This window comes from Chenopodium album, chromosome 15 (genome assembly GCF_948465745.1).
Source record: "Chenopodium album chromosome 15, dcCheAlbu1.1, whole genome shotgun sequence".
Lineage (NCBI taxonomy): Eukaryota > Viridiplantae > Streptophyta > Magnoliopsida > Caryophyllales > Amaranthaceae > Chenopodium > Chenopodium album.
Genome location: NC_137848.1, coordinates 2794302 through 2818563, shown reverse-complemented (window position 1 = coordinate 2818563; position 24262 = coordinate 2794302). Strand labels below are relative to the sequence as shown.

Here is a 24262-nt window from a genome sequence, read left to right as displayed (position 1 = left end):
TTAAGACATGGATGAATAAAAAGTTCAGAAAGAAAAAAAAGGTGTAGACCTTACATATAATGTATGACTATAGTCTCATTCGTTGCACGACTTTGTTATTACTCTATATGACTTTAAAATGGTAGTGTACTACTATATGCTATTCTTAGGTGTTGTTTGGTTGACAAATAAAAATATAGGAAGTTGGAATTCCTAAGAATTGAATTTCTTTGAAGTTGTTTGCCTGACAAATTCATGGGAAGTAGTAATTCTCATGAATTTCCACTTCCCACAAAATGGGGGAAGTTAATTATCTAGGGGGGTCTAGGTAAGTGGAACTTCTCATGGGAATTTCCACTTTCCTTGATTAACCAAACACTTTTTAGAATTTCCTAGAAAGTTCAATTTCATGGGGAATCAAATTTTCAATGAATTTGCAATTCCCATATTCAACCAAATAAGCCCTAATTTTTTGGGAAATGTGTGATTACAATTTCAATATATTTGATTCTACGAGTAGTTTTGATTGATGGCTGATTTGACATTTTGACTAAATTATAACTTTATTTTTATATTAACCCACAAGGAAAAATTATACGGAGTATCGGATGTATTAATGTATATTTTTCAAAGAATGTATGTAATTTTCATATATTTTTCTTATTACATTATTAAAGATATTTAGTGATAAAATATTACACATAAAACCTATAAATATGATGTAATTTTTTTTTTTTTTTTTTTTTGATTTTATTTTAGATTAGTTATACTAACTAAAATTATTACAGTAGAAGAGAGTACTAGGAGAAATTTTGTTTGAAGCTTAACTAAAAGGTTAAGCTAATTGTTTGAAAAAAATAAATAAATAAAAAAAAATCATAGATTAATAGTTGAAGTCCACGATCGATTTATATACTTTATAGAAGCATTTTTATTACTTGTATAGTTTGTTGTAGTTTCATATGGGCTAAGAGCTGTGGTCCAAATCTCCAACCAGCCTGTACAAAAAGCAAAAAAGCCCAGATACCATGAAGAAAGTTTAGATTTCCATTCAGTAAAGGCCCAGCCAACAGGGTTTTTATTATTGTGGAAATTGGAAAACATTGTATGATTTGTATGCACCTGTTTAACATGTTTTTCCTTTAAAGAAAAAAAATGCCATTGTTTTTATTCATATTTGCCAATCCAGTAATTTATATACAAGGATGTTATTTGATAAATGGCATTGCTTCAGTGAATTAATAGTCTTCGAGTTGGACTGTTACCATGTGCAAGCTCTTGGTTCTTGTATGATGGTTAATTGGATATCTACAACACTTCAAGATAAATGGAAGCAATATCATATGTCCACAGTACTAGTAGTCATGCAGGACTAGAACTAGTAATCTAGTACGCCTTCCCAATTAACGGAAAGTTTTCAGTATGGACTATGGAGAGCCAGTATCCATCTGCAGTCTACGAGATTGGGTTGAATTAAGTGTTGCGGCGATTCATGAAATTCTTAGTGTGGAATGGTTTGTGAAAAGGAGAGATTAAGAAAATAAGTTAACCTTTTGATCTTGTGGATTGAAACACGTGAAGATTGTTAAAATAGACGAGGTTTATAGTGATCAAGAGACACTTACAGATACCGCAATGACTTTCAGATGCCCAAGAACCGATGTAATGAGCCCTGATAGTCAACTAAATCAACAGAGATGGAGTTGGCCTTGATGCTTTGCAATCAAAAACCGAATTCCTGAAATTGCAAAGTTTGTTTTGTGACAGTTTCTGGACTTGGTTAACCAAGCATGCAGCCATTAGAGATTATGCAGTATTTCCCTTACAAGGAGGTCCTGAAAACTGCAATCTGCAAGTTCTTCTGTTCTATTATACCAGGAGTCAAGGACTGCTGAGCGTTTGATAACTTGTTTGATAAGACATATCATTTTACAATCTTTAAACAGTCAATTCTATGACTTAGACTTCAAGAATAGCACAAAGAAGCAACATAACAGCAAATACCAAGTCATAGATTACAGTGAAGCCTTTATTCTTGGCTAATCCACCTGATAAGCACAGAACATTTATCCAGTAAAAAAAAAAAAAAGCTTCTCATTCGATCAAAAACTCGAGGGAAAGATGGAAAATCAAATGCAAGAATCAAGGTATACACAGGCAGGATTTAATCTCTGCCTTCTTTCTCTCTGCTGTAGCTTCTGATAAGAAATTTTTCTCTCATGCAGCAGAGCTGATTGTTTAAAATAAAGACATTCCATACTAGTAAAAAATATACCGAATCAACTACACCTATTAGAGTTCTTACAGCTAGGGTTTCTCAAATGATAATGTATTATAAGGTTGTTTAAAACCATGATAATTCTAACATGACATTCTCCAGCTTTAGCCAGATGCATAGTTTCAGTTCATATTATCAGACCATTTCCTTTTTCTTGCCCCTGTTGCTTCTGACATCAAAGGAATGAAAAAGAAATTTTTTAGTCATGCTTACCAAGTTACCAGTATGGTAGAACAGCTTCATATCTTTGTACTCAGCACACCCAGGGCGAAAAGCTATGCTACTAAGACTCGACTGCAAGTATCCAAGTCACCTGAAAAGTGAAAACTTGGATGCGCTATTGGCTTGGAAAGCAGCAAACAAGTGTTTCAATAATGTATTCCATAGGATATCACCCAAAACAAATGTATTCCATAGGAACTTCCACTTCATACAAGTCATTCAACAGAAGTTATTTTTTTTATTCAGATTCTACTGCTCTTAGCAAAGACTTCCTTTTCTTTATCATAGTTTTTTAAATTTTTTTTTTTTTTTTTTTTTTTTACAACTATTACATGGCCGGTCTGGGAGTTACACGAACTAAAAATCTCATCTGAAATGTCATCATTCTATGCTAGAAGCAACAATCACATAGATAATGATGTAGTAGACAAAACTGATTTCAAAAATGGAAGAAAAAAATAGAATCTCCACAGCAAATTCATAATATTTACACACTTCGGACTTATTTTAACCGGATGGAGCACCATTGATCTTCACAAATCGTCCTTTCACTCTTTTTCGCGTATCAGCCCTTGCCTTTCTTGACTCATAACGTATTTTCTTCTCATATCTATTCATTCAGGAAAATTGGAGCTATTAAAGGGATGCACAGACAGCCAGGCCAAATTAAATGTTTAAAGAACAAGAAAAGTAAACGAAGGGTAAACATGTACAAAGTGTACCTTCTTGTTTTCTTCTTCTCTTTGTAACGTTGCATGGCATTGCCTCTATTCTGTGCCAGTACTTCCATGTCAGCCTCTGTTCTGACTGCATTAAGTGCATTATCGCCTCCAAGAAATACAGATTCCTCCATAAATTGAATATCTGTGGAGCAAACACTTTTAGGTTTACCAAAAAATGAACCCGAAGATGGCCTTATGATAGGCATATTATTGCTCTCTGATGTTGCTGGACCCTGGCTTGCTGCTGAATTCTGCATGTTACTCTGTAGTGACAAATCACAGTTTCAGTAACATCACAATTAAACAATTAAGAGTATTATATAGCTAATTAATACAGATGGAAGAATCTCCTAAAACACTAACAACGAATGCAGGATCAAAATGTAATAGATTAATCATATAAGAATTCCACAGAAAAGGATATGTTTTTTAAGAAAGCTGAAGCATATAAGTTTAAAAATGCAGTGACTTTGAAATGGCTCTACAATGAGCCTAATAACTGCAGTCCAGAAGGGGATGACTTACATTAAAAATTCGGATATCATCCAGAGTGGTGGAGCAATTCATGTCATACATGTCCCCTAAGATCTTTGAATTTGCCAAACCAGTATCTTGTATAAGTGAGTTGTAGCTGTTGATCATAAATCCCACATCACTTCCACGGTAGCCACCATCTAATCTTCCAGATTCTTCCTGATCTCTCATCCTTCCTGAGTTGAAATCCCATATCTGCAACGTAAAAATACACATGATTATTCATTTGAGCAATTGAGTAATGAAAAAACAATGTACTATGCACTTTAATCAAGTTACCAAGCAAAAGCGTAACACCAACACAACCAATAGACATATCTTAAATACATTTGACCATAGCTACCAAAGATAATCACATCCTCTAGGATTCCTGAGATGCAACTGATGATCAACAGCAAACCAAAGCTAATCAAAGTATCAAACTCAATTTATATCAGAGGCAAACTGTGAACTTAAGTCTAATCACAAACAGCTACTATAATCTAATACTCGCGAAGGTGACAACATATTAAAGCTAATCAAACTTCATTTATTATAAATGGCACGTTGTGAAATCTAATCACACACCACTACTATACTCTAATACTTGCAAAGGCACACAACAAACTAAAGCTAATCAAACTCAATAAACTCCGAATATAACAGGCACATTGTGAATTCTAATCACAAACAACTTAACTCAACTATATCAATGGCATACTTCACATAAAACTACTATACTCTGATATTCACAAAGGTGTACAACACATTAAATAATCAAACTCAATCTATGTAAATATCATATCATAAAATATAATCACAAATAACTACTATACTCTAATACCTACTTGGCCATCCCAATTTATTACTTTAACAAAGAGAGGAAGATAAAGGGGCAACTTTCTAGTATGCATGTTCTTGGTATAACTTATAAAATCTCTCTTTGTTTACAGTTAAAGATGAATTTTTGAGTACTCGAAATTACAGATGAATGCTAACAATTTCGAAAGTGAAGGGCAGGGGCCTAATACTACATACACACTATTCTCACTTTACAGTCAAACACACATACATACATACATACATACATAACACCAAAAGGTCACAAATTAAGCTGAAATCGGAGCTCGATCTCATTATAAACACATAAAAAGCATCCTTACTAATTCAGGCAAGTTTACTCGACATAAAGTGTACTAATCCTACTTAATCAGGTCTATTATTACTTAATCAGGTAAACCTATAAAGGTCAAAGATCATCCTTACTAATTCAGGTAACCATTCTTAATGAGGCAAACAGCACAACTCCCTAATGAATTGAATATACAATAACCAATCTAAAAAGTGAACCAAACTCAAATTTAAATTAGCAAAAAAAAAAAAAAAAAAAAAAAAAAATCATAAAAAAATGAAAGTAATTAAAAACTAACCTGTGTAGTAGGATTGGTGGGACTAGCATCCCACATCACATTTCCAGCTGTTGGACCATCCACATTATTATTATTATTATTACTAATAATATTAATATTTGTGTTCAAACCCATAAAAGATGAGAAATTAGCTCCTTCATCTTGCTGTTGTTGTTGCCGCTGACATCGAAATTGGCTTGGAATAAGATTATAATTAGTAATACCTTGATTATTATTCGATAATTGTAAGATATAATCATCATTTGCAACCAGAGCAGGAACAATAAGATTATTATTGTTATTGTTATTATTATTATTATTGTTGTTGTTGTCAACATCTTCTTCAGCATCATCGCAAGATGAATCTCGACGACGTCGTTGAAGCTGCAAAAGCTGCTTAATCACCGCCTGTTGTTTCTTCGTATTAGAAGATTTCTTGATTAAGCCATTAACAAACCATAAATCATGATTAGCATTATCATCAAACCCCCATGGAAAAGTCGGCCCCACATTGAGGTGGTTATTGTGATGAGCTGGCACCATCAAATCCGACCAAGGATCGTGAGTGACGTCACCCCCGTCGATGAAGAAAGCGAACGGATCATCATCTTCAACCACATCGACAACTGATTTGTTACTGTTGAGTTGTTTCTTACTGTTGGAGATATCGAAGCCGAGGAAAGAAGAGAGGTCGGAGGCGGTCGGACAGCCGGAGAAGCCGTCGGTAGCGGCGGAACGGTCGTGGTTGGCGGTGGATTGGTGGAGATCCCAGTCGCAATCCTGACAAAAGCAAAGGTTGTTGTGGGTGAAACATTTGACGGTGGCGGGTTGGGACCCACAAGCGTCGCAAAGGAGGTTACGGACGTGTTTCTTGGAAAGAGTGTTGGCGGAGTGAACATGTTGGTCACATAATAAGCAAAGCTTGGCGGAGTCAGCGCGGCAGTATAGAACTGCTGCTTGTTGGTTACAAAAATCACACAACTTATTATCACTACTAGTACTATTATTATTACTATTATTATCGTCGTTATAATTTGTAACTGGATTTTGAGTTTGATTTCGAGTTGTGTTTGTATTTGTATCTACATTTAATATCTCCTCTTCTCCCACTAATCTTATTTTTGATGATGTTCTCATTTTTATTTTTCTTCTAAAAGAAGAGTTTGAAGAAATTTGGGTATGAAGAAGAGTAGGAAATAGGAATGGAAGGGTGGGTTTTGTGGGAGGAGAGAAAAGGAGAGGAGATGGGAAAAAGGAAAGGGGGGATAAATAAGAGAATTTTGAGGGAACCAAAAAACAAAAAGAGAAGGGAAAAGAGTAAGTATCTATCTAGAAATAAATATCTAAATTTTCAGTTTCTTACCTGTTTTTTTACAAAATGCAAATACTCCTTTCTTTGCGTATAAAAGCTTTCCCTTTTTAAGGCTGAGGTGGATCATCGACTATGGATTGTGTTGCTAATTGCTATGTCAATGTCATACATTGTATGACATACAACATACAATATAGTCACATGTCATATGCCATTCCCCATTCTCATTCTATTGTGTGTCATATTCTCTTACAAATACATACGTTGTACATCATTGTTCATACTCTATGGGGAGGATTGAGAAAGGTTTTTTTGTATATAAAATAACGGTTTTTATTACTGTAGTAAATTGTGGTTTCATACATGCATGTAAATGAACAAGACAAGTTGTGAGTTTGAATGTACGGAGTACTATATATATATATATATATATATATATATATATATATATATATATATATATATATATATATATATATATATATATATTGTTGGGTGCATAGCAAATACCATGCTTAATATTTTTCTTGTTTCTTTAAATTTAAAACGTGAATTTTATGTTTGTTAATTTCATAGCATTGATTATCAATACTCCTTTTCTTTCATTATATTTGTCTTTCTTAGAATATTTCATTTGAAGAGAAAAACTTGGCTTATATTATCGAAAAAAACTAAATGAGTCGGACTTGATAAGTCCTATATATCTGACACTAGGTTAAAATCCCGTGCAATGCACGATTGTTAAATATTTTTTATAATAATATTACAAAGTACTACATAATGTATATAAACGATATTCAGAAATATTTCATTTGGGTATATATGGAATATGATTGTCAAACTGGAAAAAAATATCATAAAATATAAATAGTTTACTTTTAGATTTTGTAAAAAAAAATAAAAATAAGCGGGAAATTTTTTTACAAAGTAATGATAAGTGTTATGGATGGATTCGCTTTTAGTATAGGTTAATAGATTAGATTATTAGACTATCAATGTCAAATATTAGATTATTAATGTCAGATATTAGATTATTAATGTCGAATATATTCTAGTTTCATGCAAAGGTTTATCTTATATTATTCATTTATGTATTATCTTGTTTGATCTATTTTAGTGTATTTTTATAAGAAAAAGAACAATTTTTAAATTACCACCCAAAAATGTAACCATTTTCGAACTAATCACCCGTTTAATTTTTTATTTTAAATTACCACCCCTTAAATTAAATAAATGCTCAGATTACCACCCATTTCAAAAATCCGGTGAATTTTCCGTCTATGAGCCTCACCTATATGTAATTGAAGATATTGTTGCTCATAAAAAAGATGCATTGAACATTATGAATTTATAAATATTCATCAATTGGTTATGATTACTTTGAGAAATGATTAACAATTTTTTAATATAATTAGTCCTCTGTATCCAAATTTATTACAATACTTCAATTCGTGTATACATTTTTAAAGAATTATTAAAATGTATGAAGTATATATTAAATACCACTAAAATAGAAAGAGAAGGTATTATAATTATGGATGTGAGAGGCAAATAATATAATAAAGGAGGATTTTAATTGTCCATAAGTTATTCATCTATATATCATATACTTCGTATACTTTTTTTTATTGTGTCAATTTTCACAACTATGTAGGCAAAAATGATTAAATAGGAGAAATCTTTTGTTCAACTTATAGTTACATATATAAAATGATATGGAGTGATATTTTTACTAAGCTAGCAAAATTATAGTGTTTTTTTAAAAAAAAGTGATAGTTTTATCTGTTTATAAAAATTTGAATACAACTCCTTCATTCATCACATTAGTACATTTCATTGATTAAGGGTATCGTTGATAAGTGATAATAACAGTACTACATCAATTGTATTCTGTACCCGTTTATTTCCCCTAACCCAGCTAAATAACTAGAAATAATTATCAACTTGACATCAACTGATCCTAATACTGAGGAATATTGGTTGTAATATTCTTTCACTCACACTAATTAATTCCAAATTCTTGAGCAAATGATCCTAGTTTTTAGTCTGTGTAATCTTCTTCAGCTAGCTATTCACTTGCTTTTATTTTTCCTAATTTTAGAGGTGACAATTTGACTAAATTTTCCCTTTTAATTAATATGCAGTTGAATGTGTAAATTTTTTAAATAAATATTAGAATTTACGATTATCAGTTAATTTAATAAGAGCTTATATAATGTAATATATATACATATTCATTCTTTATATATTGCAACAATTTTCTTTAGGAGAGTTTTACATTCATATTCATTGCAAACAATTCTCTAATATCGATCATTTCTTCTCTTTTCAAATTCTTAACAACAGAGTATGTAGATAACCACATGGATAAGATTGATTCATTCTGTTTTCTTCCACCTTAGTGTCGAACCCCAATTACAAAGTATCACAATAGTTAAAATAAAAATGACGAATACAAGATCAATTGAAAGAAAAGGAGTAAAATATGATACGATATTGATAGAGTATAAAACATATTCCTGGGCCTCAACCATCAGTTTAAGCTTTTGGTTGAGATGATCCACTAACATGGTATCAAGAGCCAGCGTGACACAAAGGTCACGGGTTCGAATTATATGGAACTCCCCTCATTCCTTAATGGTCTAATTATATGGAACTATAAGAATTACATAAACATGTCATGAAATCGAAAAGGTGAGTTTTAGATTTAGAAGAAGATGGTGATGATGATGTGTATAGTGTACGTATGTGTAGAAGTAGGGTCGAGTAGTTGTACATTACAGTTGCGAAAATATCAAAAGAGAAAAAAAAGCACATGGAAATATGGAATGGCATCTAATTCTAAAAAAAAATAAAATAAAAATAATACTTGTTTTTGCGGCTCCCTAGGTATGATGACATACATGGTGACGTATATCTCCCTACATTATGCTGTGGCTCAATCCTCCAAAACCCCCCACCATTTTCTTTGCTCATATCCTTTCCTTATTTTAAATGCTTTGCCATGTGTGTTATTTTTCCTTTTTTTTTTTTTTTTTTTTCTTTTGATGATTTCAATTATTGATTAATGCGGTGGAGTGGATTAGATTGAGGCAGGAGTTTTCTTAATTTGTAATTAATTATAGTGATTAAAGGGTTAAGTAGTAATTTTCTAAATCATCGAGGCATTAAGGAGTTGTTCTGGGCTCTATCTATTCGACTTAGGACTTGTTCTCTTCAACTTATTTCATATACTTATTACTTATTGCTTAATAAATTTAGATTATAAAAATTCAAATCAGACCAGATTAGAACTTTTGATTATCATTTACTTATTGTTAAATATATTGTTAATTGCGTATTAATTTTTTTTATAAAAATTACATATTTAAAAAGTTCATGATGAGACGGATCTAACAAGATCCATTTTGATAATGTTTTTCTCTATAGATTAGTATTAAAATGCGGTCAAAGTTTAGTCAAATTGTTAAATCAGATCAGATCAGACCTTAAAAAATTCAGACCAGATCTACTTGTTTCAGGTGAAGAGAACGAGTCCTTATTTCAGATTTTTGTTCAAATACAAAAATTTAGATTAAATCAGAGTTATCAGACTAGGAAAATTTTAAATTAGATCATATAAACTTATTCAACAATGACAAGAAAAATCAGATCAGATTAGACAAATTGATTGGATGAGAATCATTCAAACCACACTAATTCTTATATTCAGACAAGATCAACTTTTTCGAGGTGAAAAGGACAAGTTCTAATTCATGAGCTTGAATAGAAAAGTTTACAAGAACATAATAATATTGGTTATATTGGGCCATGTTGGGCCAGCCATATTATAACAGATGAGGAAAGGCTTGAAAATGACACCAACTTGCGAAGTGTTTAAAAGCTGATCTAGAACAGTTTTTAATGCAGTAAGGAGAAAATAATTGGAACAAGGTCTAGTATTCAAAGCCTGGATGCACGTGTTCTTAATATGTTATACTTTCCCCGTTTCTATTTAGTTGACGCGTTTGATTTAGGTACATATATTAAGGAGAGGAGAGAGAGTGAGAGAGAATGATAAAGCAAGTAGGGTAGCTTGTAATGCAAGGTAAAAAACTCACCCCAAAAAGAAACGTGTTAATTAAAAAAAACTTCCTAAAAAAGAATACGTGTCAACTAAAAAAAAGAACGGAGGTAGTATATGGAACCAATGTCTGTAAACTTTAACTCTACTAATCTCCTCTCCCCCTTATCTGCTGCTACTGATGTTGCTGCTTATTTGAGCCATGATGGGCCTTAGTTAATATATTTTCCCTCTTTAACCAAAAAAAGGAGAAAATAATTGAATAAGATCTTTAGATGATTCCTCGAAGTGATTGGAGTTCGATTTCTCATCTTTCTATTACAATACTTTTCTTTATCATATGTTTTGTTATTTTCGTAATACTTACAAAATTGTAATACTGAGGAAATAGCGAGAGCGCTCGCGGTCTTCATGGAAGCCATGAAGGCTGGGACCATGCCACCTCCTCGTGACCGATCGCCTCCGTATACCAGGCATCAGCGAAGGAGAATCGGACAGGAGGGGGGAAAGCCCCAATCCTTCAAGGAGTTGGAGGATAAATGGGAGGAGGATACTTGGAGAACCGAGCAGGAGAGGAAAAAGAACCCGCACTTCTTCAAGGATTCCGACACCCAAAATTACCACAGCAATAAAAGCAGCAGCTCTGCCTCTCGGCCAAAGACTGCCCGCCGAAGTGTCTATGACAGTCTCGGCGTAAGGGAACTAAGTGTGCACAACCGCCTCTCTTTTCCTGGTAATGCCGAGCCCCATCCTGAGTCTTCCCGGCCGGGGACGAGAACCACTTCTACCTCTCTGAGAGGGCGGAGAGCGGTCCCTACGGCTAGTAACAAAGGAAAGGTTGTGATGCTTCCCACCATTTCTCCATTCGAATGATAGATTCTGGAAGAGCATGTGCCGACGGTTAAAATCCCGTCGCACATCACTTATGATGGAACTTCGGATCCGAAGGACCACATTGCCTCCTATGACGGGCATATGCATCTGAATCCCAGGTCCGAAGCGACCTGGTGCAAATACTTTCCTACTACTCTCAAGGGGGTCGCGCAAACATGGATCTCCAAGGGAGTTAAGGAAAGTTCGATAACTGGGTGGGACAACCTGTCCACCAAGTTTAAGAGCAAGTTTTCTACGGTAACTCGCCGAGAGAAGACAACTACAGAGCTCATGGGCCTTCAGCAAGGGGAGACCGAGAGTCTCCGAGAGTACCTGACTCGCTTCAGCAACGAGTCATCTAGTGTCACCAGCCTTGACCAGGGGTTGGCCGCTTTTTCTTTACAGCACGGCCTACGGACTGGATCGTTCCTTGACTTCATGGTCATGCATACCCCGCAGACCTTGGAGGAAGCTCTGAACGCTTCGGACAAGTTCATCCGAGCCGAAGAGTGGAACAAAACAAAAACCCATCCTCAAACTGGGGCTGGGAAGCAAAAACAACCTTCGTTCGAAGGCCAAGGCCAGAATAAAGGAAAGGGAAAAGCCTCCGAAACATCTTTGGCCAAGCCAAAAAAGGACAAATTTGCCCCTCGTACGGGTAGATTCGAATCGTACACACCGTTCGCCCTTCCCCGCGCAAAAATCTACAGCGTGACCAAGGACGAGCATAAGTACAAAAGGCCGAGACCGCTCCCTCGGTGGTATCAGCAGAAAAATAAAGATCGGTGGTGTGAATTCCATGAATCCCCTGGACACAACACCAAAGAATGTATCCAGCTGAAGGACCAGATTGAAGATATGGTTCGAAGGGGATACTTGAAAAAATACCTCGCGGATCATCGCGAGGAGAAGATAGCCGAAAATGCCGAGAAAGACTCTCGGTAACAAATTGACTTCCCCCGGAAGAGCAAGGCACCGGAGAGGGAGGCATATCCTCCAATCATAGCCATTTCTGAAGGAGCCTATTCTCGGAGGGAGAGGAAACGTCACCTTAGGGCGCTGACCCACCAGGTGAACAACGCTGACATTCAGCCTCCTGAGTCGCCGACGCCGAACATGATGTTCACAGCCGCCGACTGTCGGGGGGTGACGTACCCTCACGAGGATCCCCTGGTGATCATCACCACGGTGGCCAACCACAGTGTCTGGCAAACTCTCGTCGATAGTGGTAGCGGAGCAAATATTTTGTTCTGAAAGGCCTACAACCAAATCAAGCTGAAGACCAAGCACATCACGCCAGTATCCTACCCGGTATCTGGATTCAATGGGTCTTCAACTTATCCTAATGGGAAGATTACTCTTCCTGTCACCATCGGCCGCGACGAAGCAGCCAGGAACGTCATTGCCGAATTTTTGGTTATTGACGCTCCTTCAGTGTACAACGTGATCATTGGGAGACCTTTGATTCATGAGATTCAAGGGATAGTCTCCACGTATCATCAAATAATAATTTACGTTTCAGACGCCGGCTACCCCGAGAGAATTGAGGGCAGCCAAAAGGAAGCTCGAAGGTGCAATTACCTCAAACCATCCACTAGTCGCTCGGAATACGACGACGAAGAGGATGAGGAGGAAAAAGAAAAAGAAGTGGAGTGAAGTGCGAAGAAGCCGAAAGGCTTAAGTGCTTCAGCTCAAGGAGCTCTAGTGAAAGAAAAATCGCCAGAAAAAGAAAGAGCCGGTCCTTCATCTGAGCCGAAAGACTCAGAGGGCCAACCGAAGAAAAAGTCCGGGAAGCCTGCCAATATCAACAGCAGGCCAGATTGTGAAGAGTCCGACCCCAAAGCAATGGAGCTGGACCATCAGACTCAAACAATTGAGTTGACCGAGGGAGATCCTGAAAAATGCGTCACTATCGAACAGGATCTTGATCCGAATGTCCGTGTTGAGCTCATCCAACTCCTTCGGGACAACAGAGATGTGTTTTCCTTCTCGGCAGCTGACATGCCCGAGATTGATCCGAACCTCATCTCCTATAAGCTTAACCTCGACCCAACGTGTCGGCCAGTTAAGCAAAAGAAGCGGAATTATTCCTCAAGTAAGAATCGAGACATCGCAACCGAAATCAAAAAGTTGCTGGATGTAGGCTTCATCAAACCCTGTCAGTATCCAGAATGGCTGGCTAACGTGGTGATGGTTCAGAAGGCAAATGGCACCTGGAGAATGTGCGTTGACTTCACGGACCAAAATAGGGCTTGTCCAAAGGACTTCTACCCCTTGACGAGGATCGATCAGCTGGTCGACTCGACGAGTGGGCACGCTCTACTTAGTTTCATGGACGCGTTCTCGGGGTATCATTAGATCTTCATGCACCCCGATGAACGAGCAAAGATGGCCTTCGTCACGAACGCCAAGGTGTACAATTAAAAAATGATGCCCTTCGGATTGAAAAATGCGGGGGCAACATATCAAAGGCTGGTGGATCAAGTTTTTGCCGATCAAAAAGGTCGAAACATGGAAGTATACGTTGACGATTCAATCGTTAAAAGCAAAGAAGATAAAGATCATGTTACGGACCTGACCGAAACCTTCGCCACCTTAAGAAAGCACCAAATGAAACTGAATTCGAAGAAGTGTCTTCGGCGTGAAGTTTGGGAAATTCCTCGGCTTCATGGTCAGCAAAAGAGGGATTGATGCCAATCCCGCAAAGGTGCAAGCTGCGCTCGATCTTCCCAAGCCGAAAACAAAGAGGGACAATCAGAGGCTCACCGAAAGAATGGTTGCCGTCTCAAGGTTCATCTGTAGAACCTCGGACAAGGGACTGCCCTTTTTCAAAGCCCTTAAACTCCCAAAAACCAAAGAGCTCATCTGGGAAGATGAGCAAAAAGAGGCCTTCAAGCAGCTTCGAGAGAATCTTGCTCAACTTCCTACGCTGGCTCGTCTAGCTGAAGGGGAAACCCTGTACTTGTACGTGGCAGTCAACCCAGCCACTATAAGTGTAGTGCTGCTAAGGGAAGAAGAAAAAGTTCAGCAACCGATCTATTTCGTCAGCCACACTCTGACGGATGCTGAGACTCGCTACCCTCTACTCGAAAAAATTGCTTATGTAGTAGTGGTAGCCGCTCGGAAGCTAAGGCCCTACTTTGATTGCCATCAAATAGTGATCTTAACTGATCAGCCGCTGAAAAAGGTACTCGGCAAATTTGAAAAATCCGGTAGGCTAGCCAAGTGGGCTTTCGAGCTCACTGAGTTCAGCATCAGCTACCAACCGAGGGCAGCCATCAAGGCTCAAGCTCTAGCGGACTTCCTGGCCGAATCCTCGTACCAGGAAACGCTAGATGAAGAAAAGAAATTCTGGACCATTTTTACGGATGGATCCTCCACCGTAAATGGTTTGGGGGAAGGGGTAGTGATAATCTCTCCCGAATGCAAATCCTTTGAGTATGCACTAAAATTTTCTTTCAAAACTTCGAATAACGAAGCTGAATATGAGGCAGCAATTGCTGGCCTAGAATTGTGCATCTCTCTGGAAGCCGAGCATGTCTATCTCAAACAGACTCTCAGCTGGTCGCAAATTAGATCCGAGGAGAGTATGAGGCCAAAGAACCCTCAATGATAGCCTACCTCGCCAAGATCAAAACAATTATTTCAAAGCTGAGAACTTTTGAAGTTCAGCTGATCCCAAGAGGTCAGAATGCTCAAGCCGACACACTCTCCAAACTTTCTAGTTCAACTCTAACCGAGCTGAACCGATCCGTATATATGGAAGTGCGCCGAGAAAGAAGCGTCGACGAAGCACCTAAAGTGTGCTGCGTTGACCACAAACCGAGCTGGATAGATCCCATCCTAGCTTATAAACTTCGGGGAGAAATTCCCGAAGACAGAATTTTAGCCTCTAAACTAAAGCGAACTAGCTCAAGGTTCATAGTCTTCAAAGGAGAGCTCTTGAAAAAATCCTTCTCAACCCCGTTGCTAAAATGCGTGGGACCAACAGATGCTGATTACATCTTTCGGGAGATTCACCTCGGCATCTGTGGGAACCACATTGGGGGAAGGAGTTTGGCCCATAAAGCGTTAAGGGCAAGGTATTATTGGCCCACCATGATCTCAGATGCTAAGGAGCTGGTCAGAAAATGCGAAAAATGTCAAAAATTCGCACCAGTTATATATCAGCCAGCCCGAGATCTTCGGCCGATCTTGAATCCGCTTCTGTTTGCTCAATGGGGGCTGGATATCTTGGGTCCCTTCCCGAATGCTTCATACCAGAAAAAATGGCTGATAGTCGGCATCGACTATTTCAGCAAATGGATCGAGGCCGATGCAGCCTCGAACATTACAGAGCAGACTATCAGAAAATTCATCTGGCAAAACATTATCACCCGCTTCGGTATCCCGAAGGTTTTTGTCTTTGATCATGGGAGGCAATTTGATAATTTGACGCTAAGGCGGTATACTGATCAGTTCGGCATCAAGTTGGCATACTCAGCAGTGTGTCATCCGCAAAGTAACGGTCAGGCCGAAGCTGCTAATAAACAGATCCTTAACGCTCTCAAGAATAGGGTTGAATATCAAAAGTCCAAATGGCTGGAGGAACTTCCTGGAACTCTCTGGTCACTTCGGACAACTAAAAAAGAGGCTACGAGCCATTCGCCTTTTGAGCTGGTGTATGGAGCCGAAACCGTTCTTCCAGTGAAAATCGGCGCTGAAAGTCTCCGAGTACACCACTTCTCGGTTGAAAATGAGCAACTCATGAAGGAATCCCTTGATTTCCTAGACGAGGTTAGAGATTTAGCACGAGACAGAATGGCCGCATATAAGCAGAGAATCAGCAAATTCTACAATCAAAGAGTCCATACAAGGCCTCTCAAAATTGGAGACCTTGTCCTTCGGAAAGCTGCGGCTGTGTAGAAGAGCCGAATTCATGGGAAACTCTCAGCCACTTGGGAGGGACCTTATGAAATTTATGATGAACTTCAGCCTGGAACATACCGACTTTGGCAGTTGGATGGAACTGAGCTGAAGAATCATTGGAATGCGAATGTACTTACGAAATACCATGTATAAGCCCTTCGGGGCAGAACAATCTTTGTAAGTGCATCTTTTATTATTTATGAAAAGGCCTCCGAGCCACAATTTCTATAAATATTCGCAAATTTTTATTCTTTCATTGTTTCCTTATTCTATCTACTCTTTAAGGGTTTTTCTTCGGCACTGTCCAAGCCTTCGCCTCAAAGGCATCAGGTTTTGGATTGCTGATGAGCCCGCCTTTAACAAAACGTCAGTCTTTCAGCCGAAGCAAATGCTTCAGACATACACGTTTTTCAAGGCAAGGAGTCCATGGACGAGTCTGGGGTATTGCCTTAACTGAGCCCTTTACCCCAGAGGGTTATTGTCTGAGACATTGCCTTAAGTTGGCCCTATGCCTTAGATATCCATTCTTTCGGATAGTCGGAAAAACAAATAAGAATAATAGCGCGAAATATTAGAAATTCTGTTAACAGACAATCATCTTAGAAACCAGAAGACCAAGTCTTTAGATTTCTGGGGGACAATAAGCATGCAAGTGCAAATCATCTTCAGCTGAAATCTTCCAAGCCGAAGCTTTTTACTTAGAAAATTTTTGCGAATTTTCGAAAATTCATAAAAGGCAAATATTCAAGCAATGGAAGAAAGAGCATCAGATTCATGAAAGTATGCCCGGATTCCAAGCTACAGCAAATTAAAAAGTTTCATAACACAAAGATAAATATCGGCAGCCGCCCACAAGCAGAAAATTACAGCTGCCGAAATATGTACAAGACAAAAACTAAAAGAGTTTGTACATTAAGGCAAGCTGAAGCAAAAATAGACAAGGAAAAAAACATTTAGAAGCAGCAAGTTAAAAATTTAAGCACAAGTGGATCCGCAAGATTCTGAAGACGGCTGCCCGAATTCCTGGGCTTCAGCTTGAGGATCTGGCTGAGCAGTGCTGCTGGATTCCTTCCCAGTCTCAGCTCCAGCTGTAGAAGAGGCAGGCTGAGCCCTCGACTTGGCCTCCTCTTCCCTTTCTTCAGCTTCCTTCCTAGCCAGAGCCTCTTCCTTCTCAGCGACGTTCAGCCTGATCATCAACTCAATCTCAGCCTGGTGAGGGGCAACCATGTGAAGGTCATTTGCATCCAGAGCCCAGATCTCACATTGGTCCCAGCTGATAGTAGGATCTGCGTGGTGAGCCAGTCTCCTAGCCACATTGAAGCCGTACTCATAGCTTTGGTCATACTCTTCCTGAGTGTAGATCTTGACCTTCAGCTGCTCCTCAGCATCGGCTAGCTTCTTCTGGGCTTCATTAAGCTGAAGCACGACTCTTCCAACTTCTTTCCCTTGAGTCTGTAGCTAGTTTCGGACCAGGTCTACTGCAGTCTAAGCTTGAGACAACTCAGTCTCTTTTTCGTTCAACTGGGCCTCTAGGCCGACCAGCCTTTGACTCTGGGCTTCAACTTCAGTACGAGCTTCGATCAACTGGATGTCCATGTTATCAACAGCCTGGCTGAGACGCTTCACATCAGCCTCCAAGCTCTCAACTCTCTGTCGGATTCTTTCCTCTCTGCCAGCCATTCGGGTGTTGACTTCATCTACTATTTTTTGCTCGATCCGAGCCCTGAGACCCGGAATGTCAACAGCCCCATACTCATTGATCAAGGCTTCACCCTGATCTATTGCTGGGAGGACTTCCGTCTCCATTTCATGGCAGAAGATGTTGAACGCCTTTTCGACTTGCTTGGTTCGATCTTCAGCTTTCTCTTGCTTCAGCTCGGTCAGCTTAGCCCTAGCTTCAGCCTCCTCAACCTTCAGCTGAAGGGTGTCAATCATCTCAATAGTAAGAGTATGATTGTGAACCATCTGGGAATCGAAAGAGGTTGAGTCAGATGAGACGTAAGGAAAATTTGATAAAGTTAAATAAATTTAACTTAGTGAAAAAATACATGCATTAGCAACCTCTGGTTTTCTACGGCTGGGTCAGGGATCCTTCGGCTGGGCTCCCCAATTCCAGCTGTGCCTCGGAGCGACCACTCTCTAGCCCTCTCCACCTCTGATAGGTTGGAGAGGTCTCCGAAAAAAGCAATAGCCTCGTCCCTATACCTTCCCCATATCATATTCCGTACTGCCGAGGGAATAGGGACGGAGGCAGCAAAACCCATTTCTCCAGACTGGAAAGTCCTGAAGGAGGGGAGTGAGGATGAAGGAGCCTCAGCATTGGCGTTTTCGTTCGGATCAGCCTCATCCTCCTCCATGTTCTCTCTGAGCTCCTCCTCAACGACGACTTCAGGCGGATGCTTCAGCAGAGCGTTAGCCTCTCTTTCTATGGCGTCAGCAAACGCCCCGATGATAGTAGGACCCTCGGGGGCACCATCCTTCGGCTTTCCATCCTGACCTCCTCCATTTGGTTAGGAGTCTTTTGATTCACCTCCACGTCCTGAGTGACTGAAGGCGGAGGAGGAGGAGTCTTCGACGGGCTCCCAGTAGGAACTTTCGCTGAGCCCTGTCTTCGGGCTCTCTAATTGAAATCCCAGCGGTTGCCCTTGCTGGGTTGAAACCCCCAGGGGGGACCACCGCCCTTTTCTTTCTCGACGGCCCCATCAAGCTTGGGTCCATGTCTTCGTCTGAGTCCGAAGAACTTTCAGATAGGTCTTCGAGCCTGACAAGACCCTTTCCTTCTCGTCTTGTTACGTTGTCTACTTCGTCAGACTGCTGAAAAGAGGGGGGCAAGAAGTGAGAATAAACTTTAAAAAAAAAAAAATGCTAAGCAAAAATCTAAAGGACTCACCAAAGTCTTCAGCAAAGACTCGTCTTCGGCGGCTGCCGCCTCTTGCACTTCTACAGCACCAGAAGTCCCTTCTCCACCTTCAAAAACCCTGGCTACCCTAACTACTTCAGCAACAGTCTTGGCAGCTTCTTCTTCTTCCGGGGTTAAGCGAATGAAGGAATCTCGCTTTTCCCACCAAGGTTTCTAGTTTAGGTAATCTGAAGCAAGGCAGATTTGAAGCTTGTTTGAGTGAAGGTGTAGAGGACGATCCTTGGAATCAGTGATCCGCGACGCGTTGTTCGTCACCACTCTTCCGGCAGTGATTCCCAAACGCCCGTAATCGATCTAGACTTCGCTCTCGTGCAGCACTTAGACAAAAAATTCAAACCTTCAGAGCAATGAAGCAACAGCTGAAGGGTACTAAAATATAAATTAAAAAGGCAAGAAAGCTAAATCCTCGACCCTAGCCGAAGATACTTACAGTCTTTGTACTTTCGGCTGAGGCCGACAGCAGCAAGTAAGCACTCCTGGAACGCATAAAAAGAGTCCGGTAGTCAATTCTCCGGCACATGCTTCCATCGGCCGGTCCCTCCGGGATTATCCTTCTTCCCTAAGAGATTCAGCTGACCATAATCAGGATGGTTAGCTGCCTCGGGCTCTTCGGGGCCAAGATCCTCCGGGTTAGGATCAGGTCTGGAGAGGTACCGGGGGGCACCAAAGAAGTTCAGATGATTAGGATCCGAAGGAGCTCTGACCTAGATCCACTGGTCCCGCCAGTCCTTGTCCGAACTTTCGTTTAGCCAGACAGTCAGATATCTCGGCAAGCTCTCGATCTGCCACCATCCGGACCCATGGTGACCATACCCACTCTGAGTGTTCGGCACCAGTCTATGCAACCTCTTAAAGCAGTGCAAGTTCGGATAAAAGCCATAAAACAAGCACACCCAAAGATAGGTCATCTCCCTTCGGATGCTGATAGGTGTCAACTGACACAAAGAAATTCGGTATTTGATGAGTAAATCCCTCACAAAGGGATGTAGGGGGAACCGAAGCCCATACTGCAACTGCCGAGTATACACCCCCACGTAGCCTGGGGGTGGACGGTGAATTCTATCAGTCTCAACGGGCATTCGGCACCAGTACCCGTCTTCTTCCAAAATACCATAAAATAACTCCACCTGTTCAGCAAAGGGGTAATCCTCCCCATTCTTCACCCACCAGGAATAGGGGCGGTTCGTCATCAAGCCGAAGTTCTCTTCGGCGTCTAACCATTCAATAGCCCCTGGGGGCAAGTCCTAGAGCACGGCGGCCGGAGCGTCGTCCTGGCCGGAAGTGCTCGTCTCCTCCGTTTCGCGGGGAGGCATTGTATTGAGTGGCACAACGGGAATTCCTTCTTCCCGAGAAGGCTAAGGGTTTTCCTCACCTTGGTTGGTAATTCGATCCCTCGGATGTCTAGCTCGGTCTCGGGCTCTACCTCTAGCCATGGTCATAGATAGTCGAAGATTCGAGATAAAAGGTCGAAAAAAGAAAGGGGTACTTCGAGCTCAACGAAAATCGAAGAAAATTACCTTAAATCGAAGCGAAATTTGCCAATCTGCAAGTTCGGAGTAACAAATTTCGATTTTTGAAGCCCAGTTCTCGGGGAATTAGTGAAGTTTGAAGTCGGAATTAAGGGTTTGTGCAAATTTGGGGTGTGAATTCGTGAAGAAATGAGGAAAGAGAGTTCGAAATGTGGTTTATATTTCCAGAAATGAGAATTCTGGGAGTTCACCCTTTAATCTCTCATTAATCCCTCATTAAGTAACCGTTAAACACACTCCCTCCAAATTAACTACCCATTATCCATCCAACTTCCTTAATCATTATCCAAATGACGGTTATTACCTTAATGACTGTTTAAATTTTAAATCTTTTGATTTAATTAAATCATTTACTTCCCTCCATTTTTTGTTAATCAAAACCCGACCCGTCGTTCTTCCAAATCGGGTCTAGGGGGCAAGTTGTTTGGGTCCAATTTAACCTAATTGGACCAGCCCATAAATGATTTAATCATAAGCCCAAGGTAAAGGCTCAACCTTCCAATCCATGCCCAGTCAAGTCAAGGGTCCAGTTAACGCGGCAAGCCCACTTGGCACCTAGCCCATTTCTCCTCATTGTGTTAAGGTATAAAAGCCTTCACTTCTCCTACATTGCATTCATATTCACAAATAGCCTCAAGCAATTAATTCTCTTGCATAACACTTTTTCTCTCTACACTGTATTGACTTCGGCATCGGAGGGGCCTTCCTCGGCACAACCCCCGAGGCCAATTTACGTGCGTTTGCTGTGCAGGAAACCCTCGGCCCACCTCCATTTGGACCAAATTCAGTCTCCATCCCACTCAAAGAGACCTTGTCGAAGGTCTCATTGTTTCACCCAAACAGAACTCATTACTAAGTAAATGTTCTTGATATTTAGGAATGCCCACTGTTTAGATTAGTACTCAAATTCTATTCGGTGTTTAAAAAATTAGATTGAAATTGAATATATGACGTTGTTCACTATTTGCATGGAGTTCGATGCAACCCTTTCACTTGTAATATCTTCCTCCATTATATTTTAAAGGCTACACTTTGACTTTTATATTTTTTATATATTTAATTTTGACTGGTTTCGATGATTTATAATAAATAAAAAAATAGTCATGTAAAATTTTGATTCATCTCGATTTTTACTTTATTAATATCAATTTTAATAATTTTAAATATTAATAATTATAACCATGTATGGATAAGCGTATAATGAGAATAACGTGTTTATTTTAAAAGTGAATGGATCAAGAACTTCATATAAAATTTCATATGTGAATACAGATATATTCAAAGTAGAAGAACAAAGAGAACAGAGGTGGCATTACGTACGGAGTAAATCATTAAAATTAACACACATAAATAGTAAAAACATTTTTTTTTTTTTTTTTAAAAAAAAAAAAAAAAACCCTTCTTCATGACAACTTGGACTTTTTAGAATTACTTAACTACCAAAACCCTCACATTTAAGTGTTTGACCAATTCACCCTTGAGTTGCCCCACACATGTACTCATACATAAGGTTTATTAGTAGAGGACTAGAGGTGGGGCAGGCCGGGCCTAAGTTAAAAAAATCAGCCCTTCAAATCAGGCTGGGCCATGTTCGGGCTATTGGTCTTTCAAACCGGGCAAAAAAACTAAAATGTGTAGAATGCTTGTCCATGGCTGGCCTAAAAAAATCGAATCAGGCATAATGAGCGATGAAAATCAAGCGTGTAACGAGTGATGAAAATCGATTCAGGATCCTTTGAATCGGGAGGAAAGCTCTAAACACATTAGCTATTCCTCACTTTCCTAAATAAATCTTTTATTTCACCTAAAACTCTTTCATTTAAAATACATAATCCTTAGGGCTATATTTATCATTTTCCTGTGCTAAACGCAACTTAGCTTTACTTAACGCAACCCTTTTTCCCTTATTTTATAACCCTAATAGAAATATAAAGTTTATTTTTTCTCCTCCTCTCTCAACTTGGTAACACATATTAATAAATTTAAAATTTTTCTCACAAGAGTACCAAATTCGATTTAAAATACTAATTGGGATTGCAATGGATGACAATTTTGACCTAGAAGATCTCATAATTGATGTAAGTTTTTCGTTTTTTTGTTATTATTTTTTATTACTCTTCGTGCTGAACGAGTGAAACATGCTGATCTATTTCGGCTAAATTGAACAAAATCGATGCCTCTATTTTGCACATATTTAACATAATAGTATACTCTATTTCGTACACATTGAACAACATAGTGTACCCTATTTTGCGCATATTGAACATAATAGTATACTCTATTTCGTATATCTTGAACAAAATAGTATACTAAATTTCGTACATATTGAACAAAACAATAAGCACTATTTCATACAAATGTATAGTATCAAGTTGTATGGTTCTTCAAGTCCTATTAATTGGAGCAGCTGATTTACTAGTATATATGTATACAAATTCATGCTAATATAATAATCAAACTTTACATGGTCCGCGGGGGGGTTGCGGCCTCTGGAGGACAGCCGCAGGGTGGTTGCGGGGCACTCTGCTCCATGACCAAGTGAGCAGTAGCAGGCCGCAGGCAGGCTGCGACAACACTCACCTAGTCGCGGGCAGCTTGCGGTGTGGGCTGTTTCCCCCCTCCCCTCTCAAGTGGAGCAACCAATCAACTTCAATTTCATGATATAAGTGTAGGCTACATGACTTTGTTAGCAATAGGAACAAGAAGCATGGGATTATTCAAATAAATAAAAGTTAGATACCATGCATAATAGGAACATAAGTGTATAATATATAATTAGATACCATGCATTAAACAATTTCAAGGGATTCAAAACAACTAAAATTGGGAACTCAATGCAATAGTATAACAATTTCGAATGACCCATATGAACTAACAATACTTGTTAAGAAATAGTCTATTACAACCCAGTTATACAAAGCAGCCAGAACTGTTATATCCCAGTTATACAAAGCAGCTACTACTATTACATCCCAATTATACGAAACAAATTCATCTGTTTTAGCCCAACCATACAAAACAGTCAAATCCATTTCATACCAGTTACACAAAATAGGATAAATTGCATTAGCCAATTTCTTTAATACGGTAATACTACCCAATCCCAATTCGATTTTTGTCAATTGAATGAAAATTTGATCCAAACAAAGATTAAACAATCACAAATAGAATAAAGAGCATACAAAAACCCCAAAATTCATCATGCTAAAGCGTTAAAAAAATCGAAATTAAACCCTAAATTAATTTGTAAAATGGAGCAACAAAAATTATGAGAGATTGTGAAGATTACCTTGGCAACAACAATGAACAATTTGTAGGGAAGATCAAGCGACAAATTTCGTCTGAATAATGATAGCACAAGTACTCAAATTGATTTGAGTATTGAATGAATTTTTTGATTGAAAATTTTGGAGTTTTAGGTTGAAAGAGAGGAGAACGTAAGAAATCAGAGAGAGTTTGAGAATGAGGGTATATTTGGGTTTTTAGGGGGGTGTGCTCAGTAAATGAAGGTTGTATTTAGCAACCATGTTTTTG

At 39.0% G+C, this 24262-nt stretch overlaps 2 protein-coding genes across 3 annotated transcripts; one reads left to right on the top strand and one right to left on the bottom strand.

The window, feature by feature from the left end:
* Window positions 1–1924: 1924 nt before the first annotated feature.
* On the bottom strand, window positions 1925–6341 carry LOC145581585 (zinc finger protein CONSTANS-LIKE 15-like). Of its 2 annotated transcripts, XM_081638601.1 has the most exons (4): window positions 5145–6341; window positions 3727–3930; window positions 3202–3464; window positions 1927–3089 (listed from the first exon to the last, which is right to left on the bottom strand). In XM_081638601.1, the coding sequence occupies exons 1-4, from the start codon at window positions 6258–6260 to the stop codon at window positions 2987–2989; spliced, it is 1686 nt and encodes a 561-aa protein (XP_081494727.1). In that variant the 5' UTR covers window positions 6261–6341; the 3' UTR covers window positions 1927–2986. The 2 variants fall into 2 exon arrangements, with proteins under 2 accessions (XP_081494726.1, XP_081494727.1); XM_081638600.1 differs by having other exon boundaries at window positions 1925–3464.
* Window positions 6342–11473: 5132 nt separating this feature from the next.
* On the top strand, window positions 11474–12316 carry LOC145583473 (uncharacterized). The gene has a single exon (XM_081640704.1). It carries the CDS (start codon window positions 11474–11476, stop codon window positions 12314–12316), a length of 843 nt encoding a protein of 280 aa, XP_081496830.1.
* Window positions 12317–24262: the final 11946 nt, after the last annotated feature.

Coding starts and splice junctions, on each gene's coding strand:
- LOC145581585 (XM_081638600.1), bottom strand. CDS start 6,260: ATGAGAACATCATCAAAAATAAGATTAGTGGGAGAAGAGGAGATATTA. Junction 3,931..5,144: donor CCACCAATCCTACTACACAG/GTTAGTTTTTAA, acceptor TTTACGTTGCAG/ATATGGGATTTCAACTCAGG. Junction 3,465..3,726: donor ATGATATCCGAATTTTTAAT/GTAAGTCATCCC, acceptor TTGTCACTACAG/AGTAACATGCAGAATTCAGC.
- LOC145583473 (XM_081640704.1), top strand. CDS start 11,474: ATGCATCTGAATCCCAGGTCCGAAGCGACCTGGTGCAAATACTTTCCT.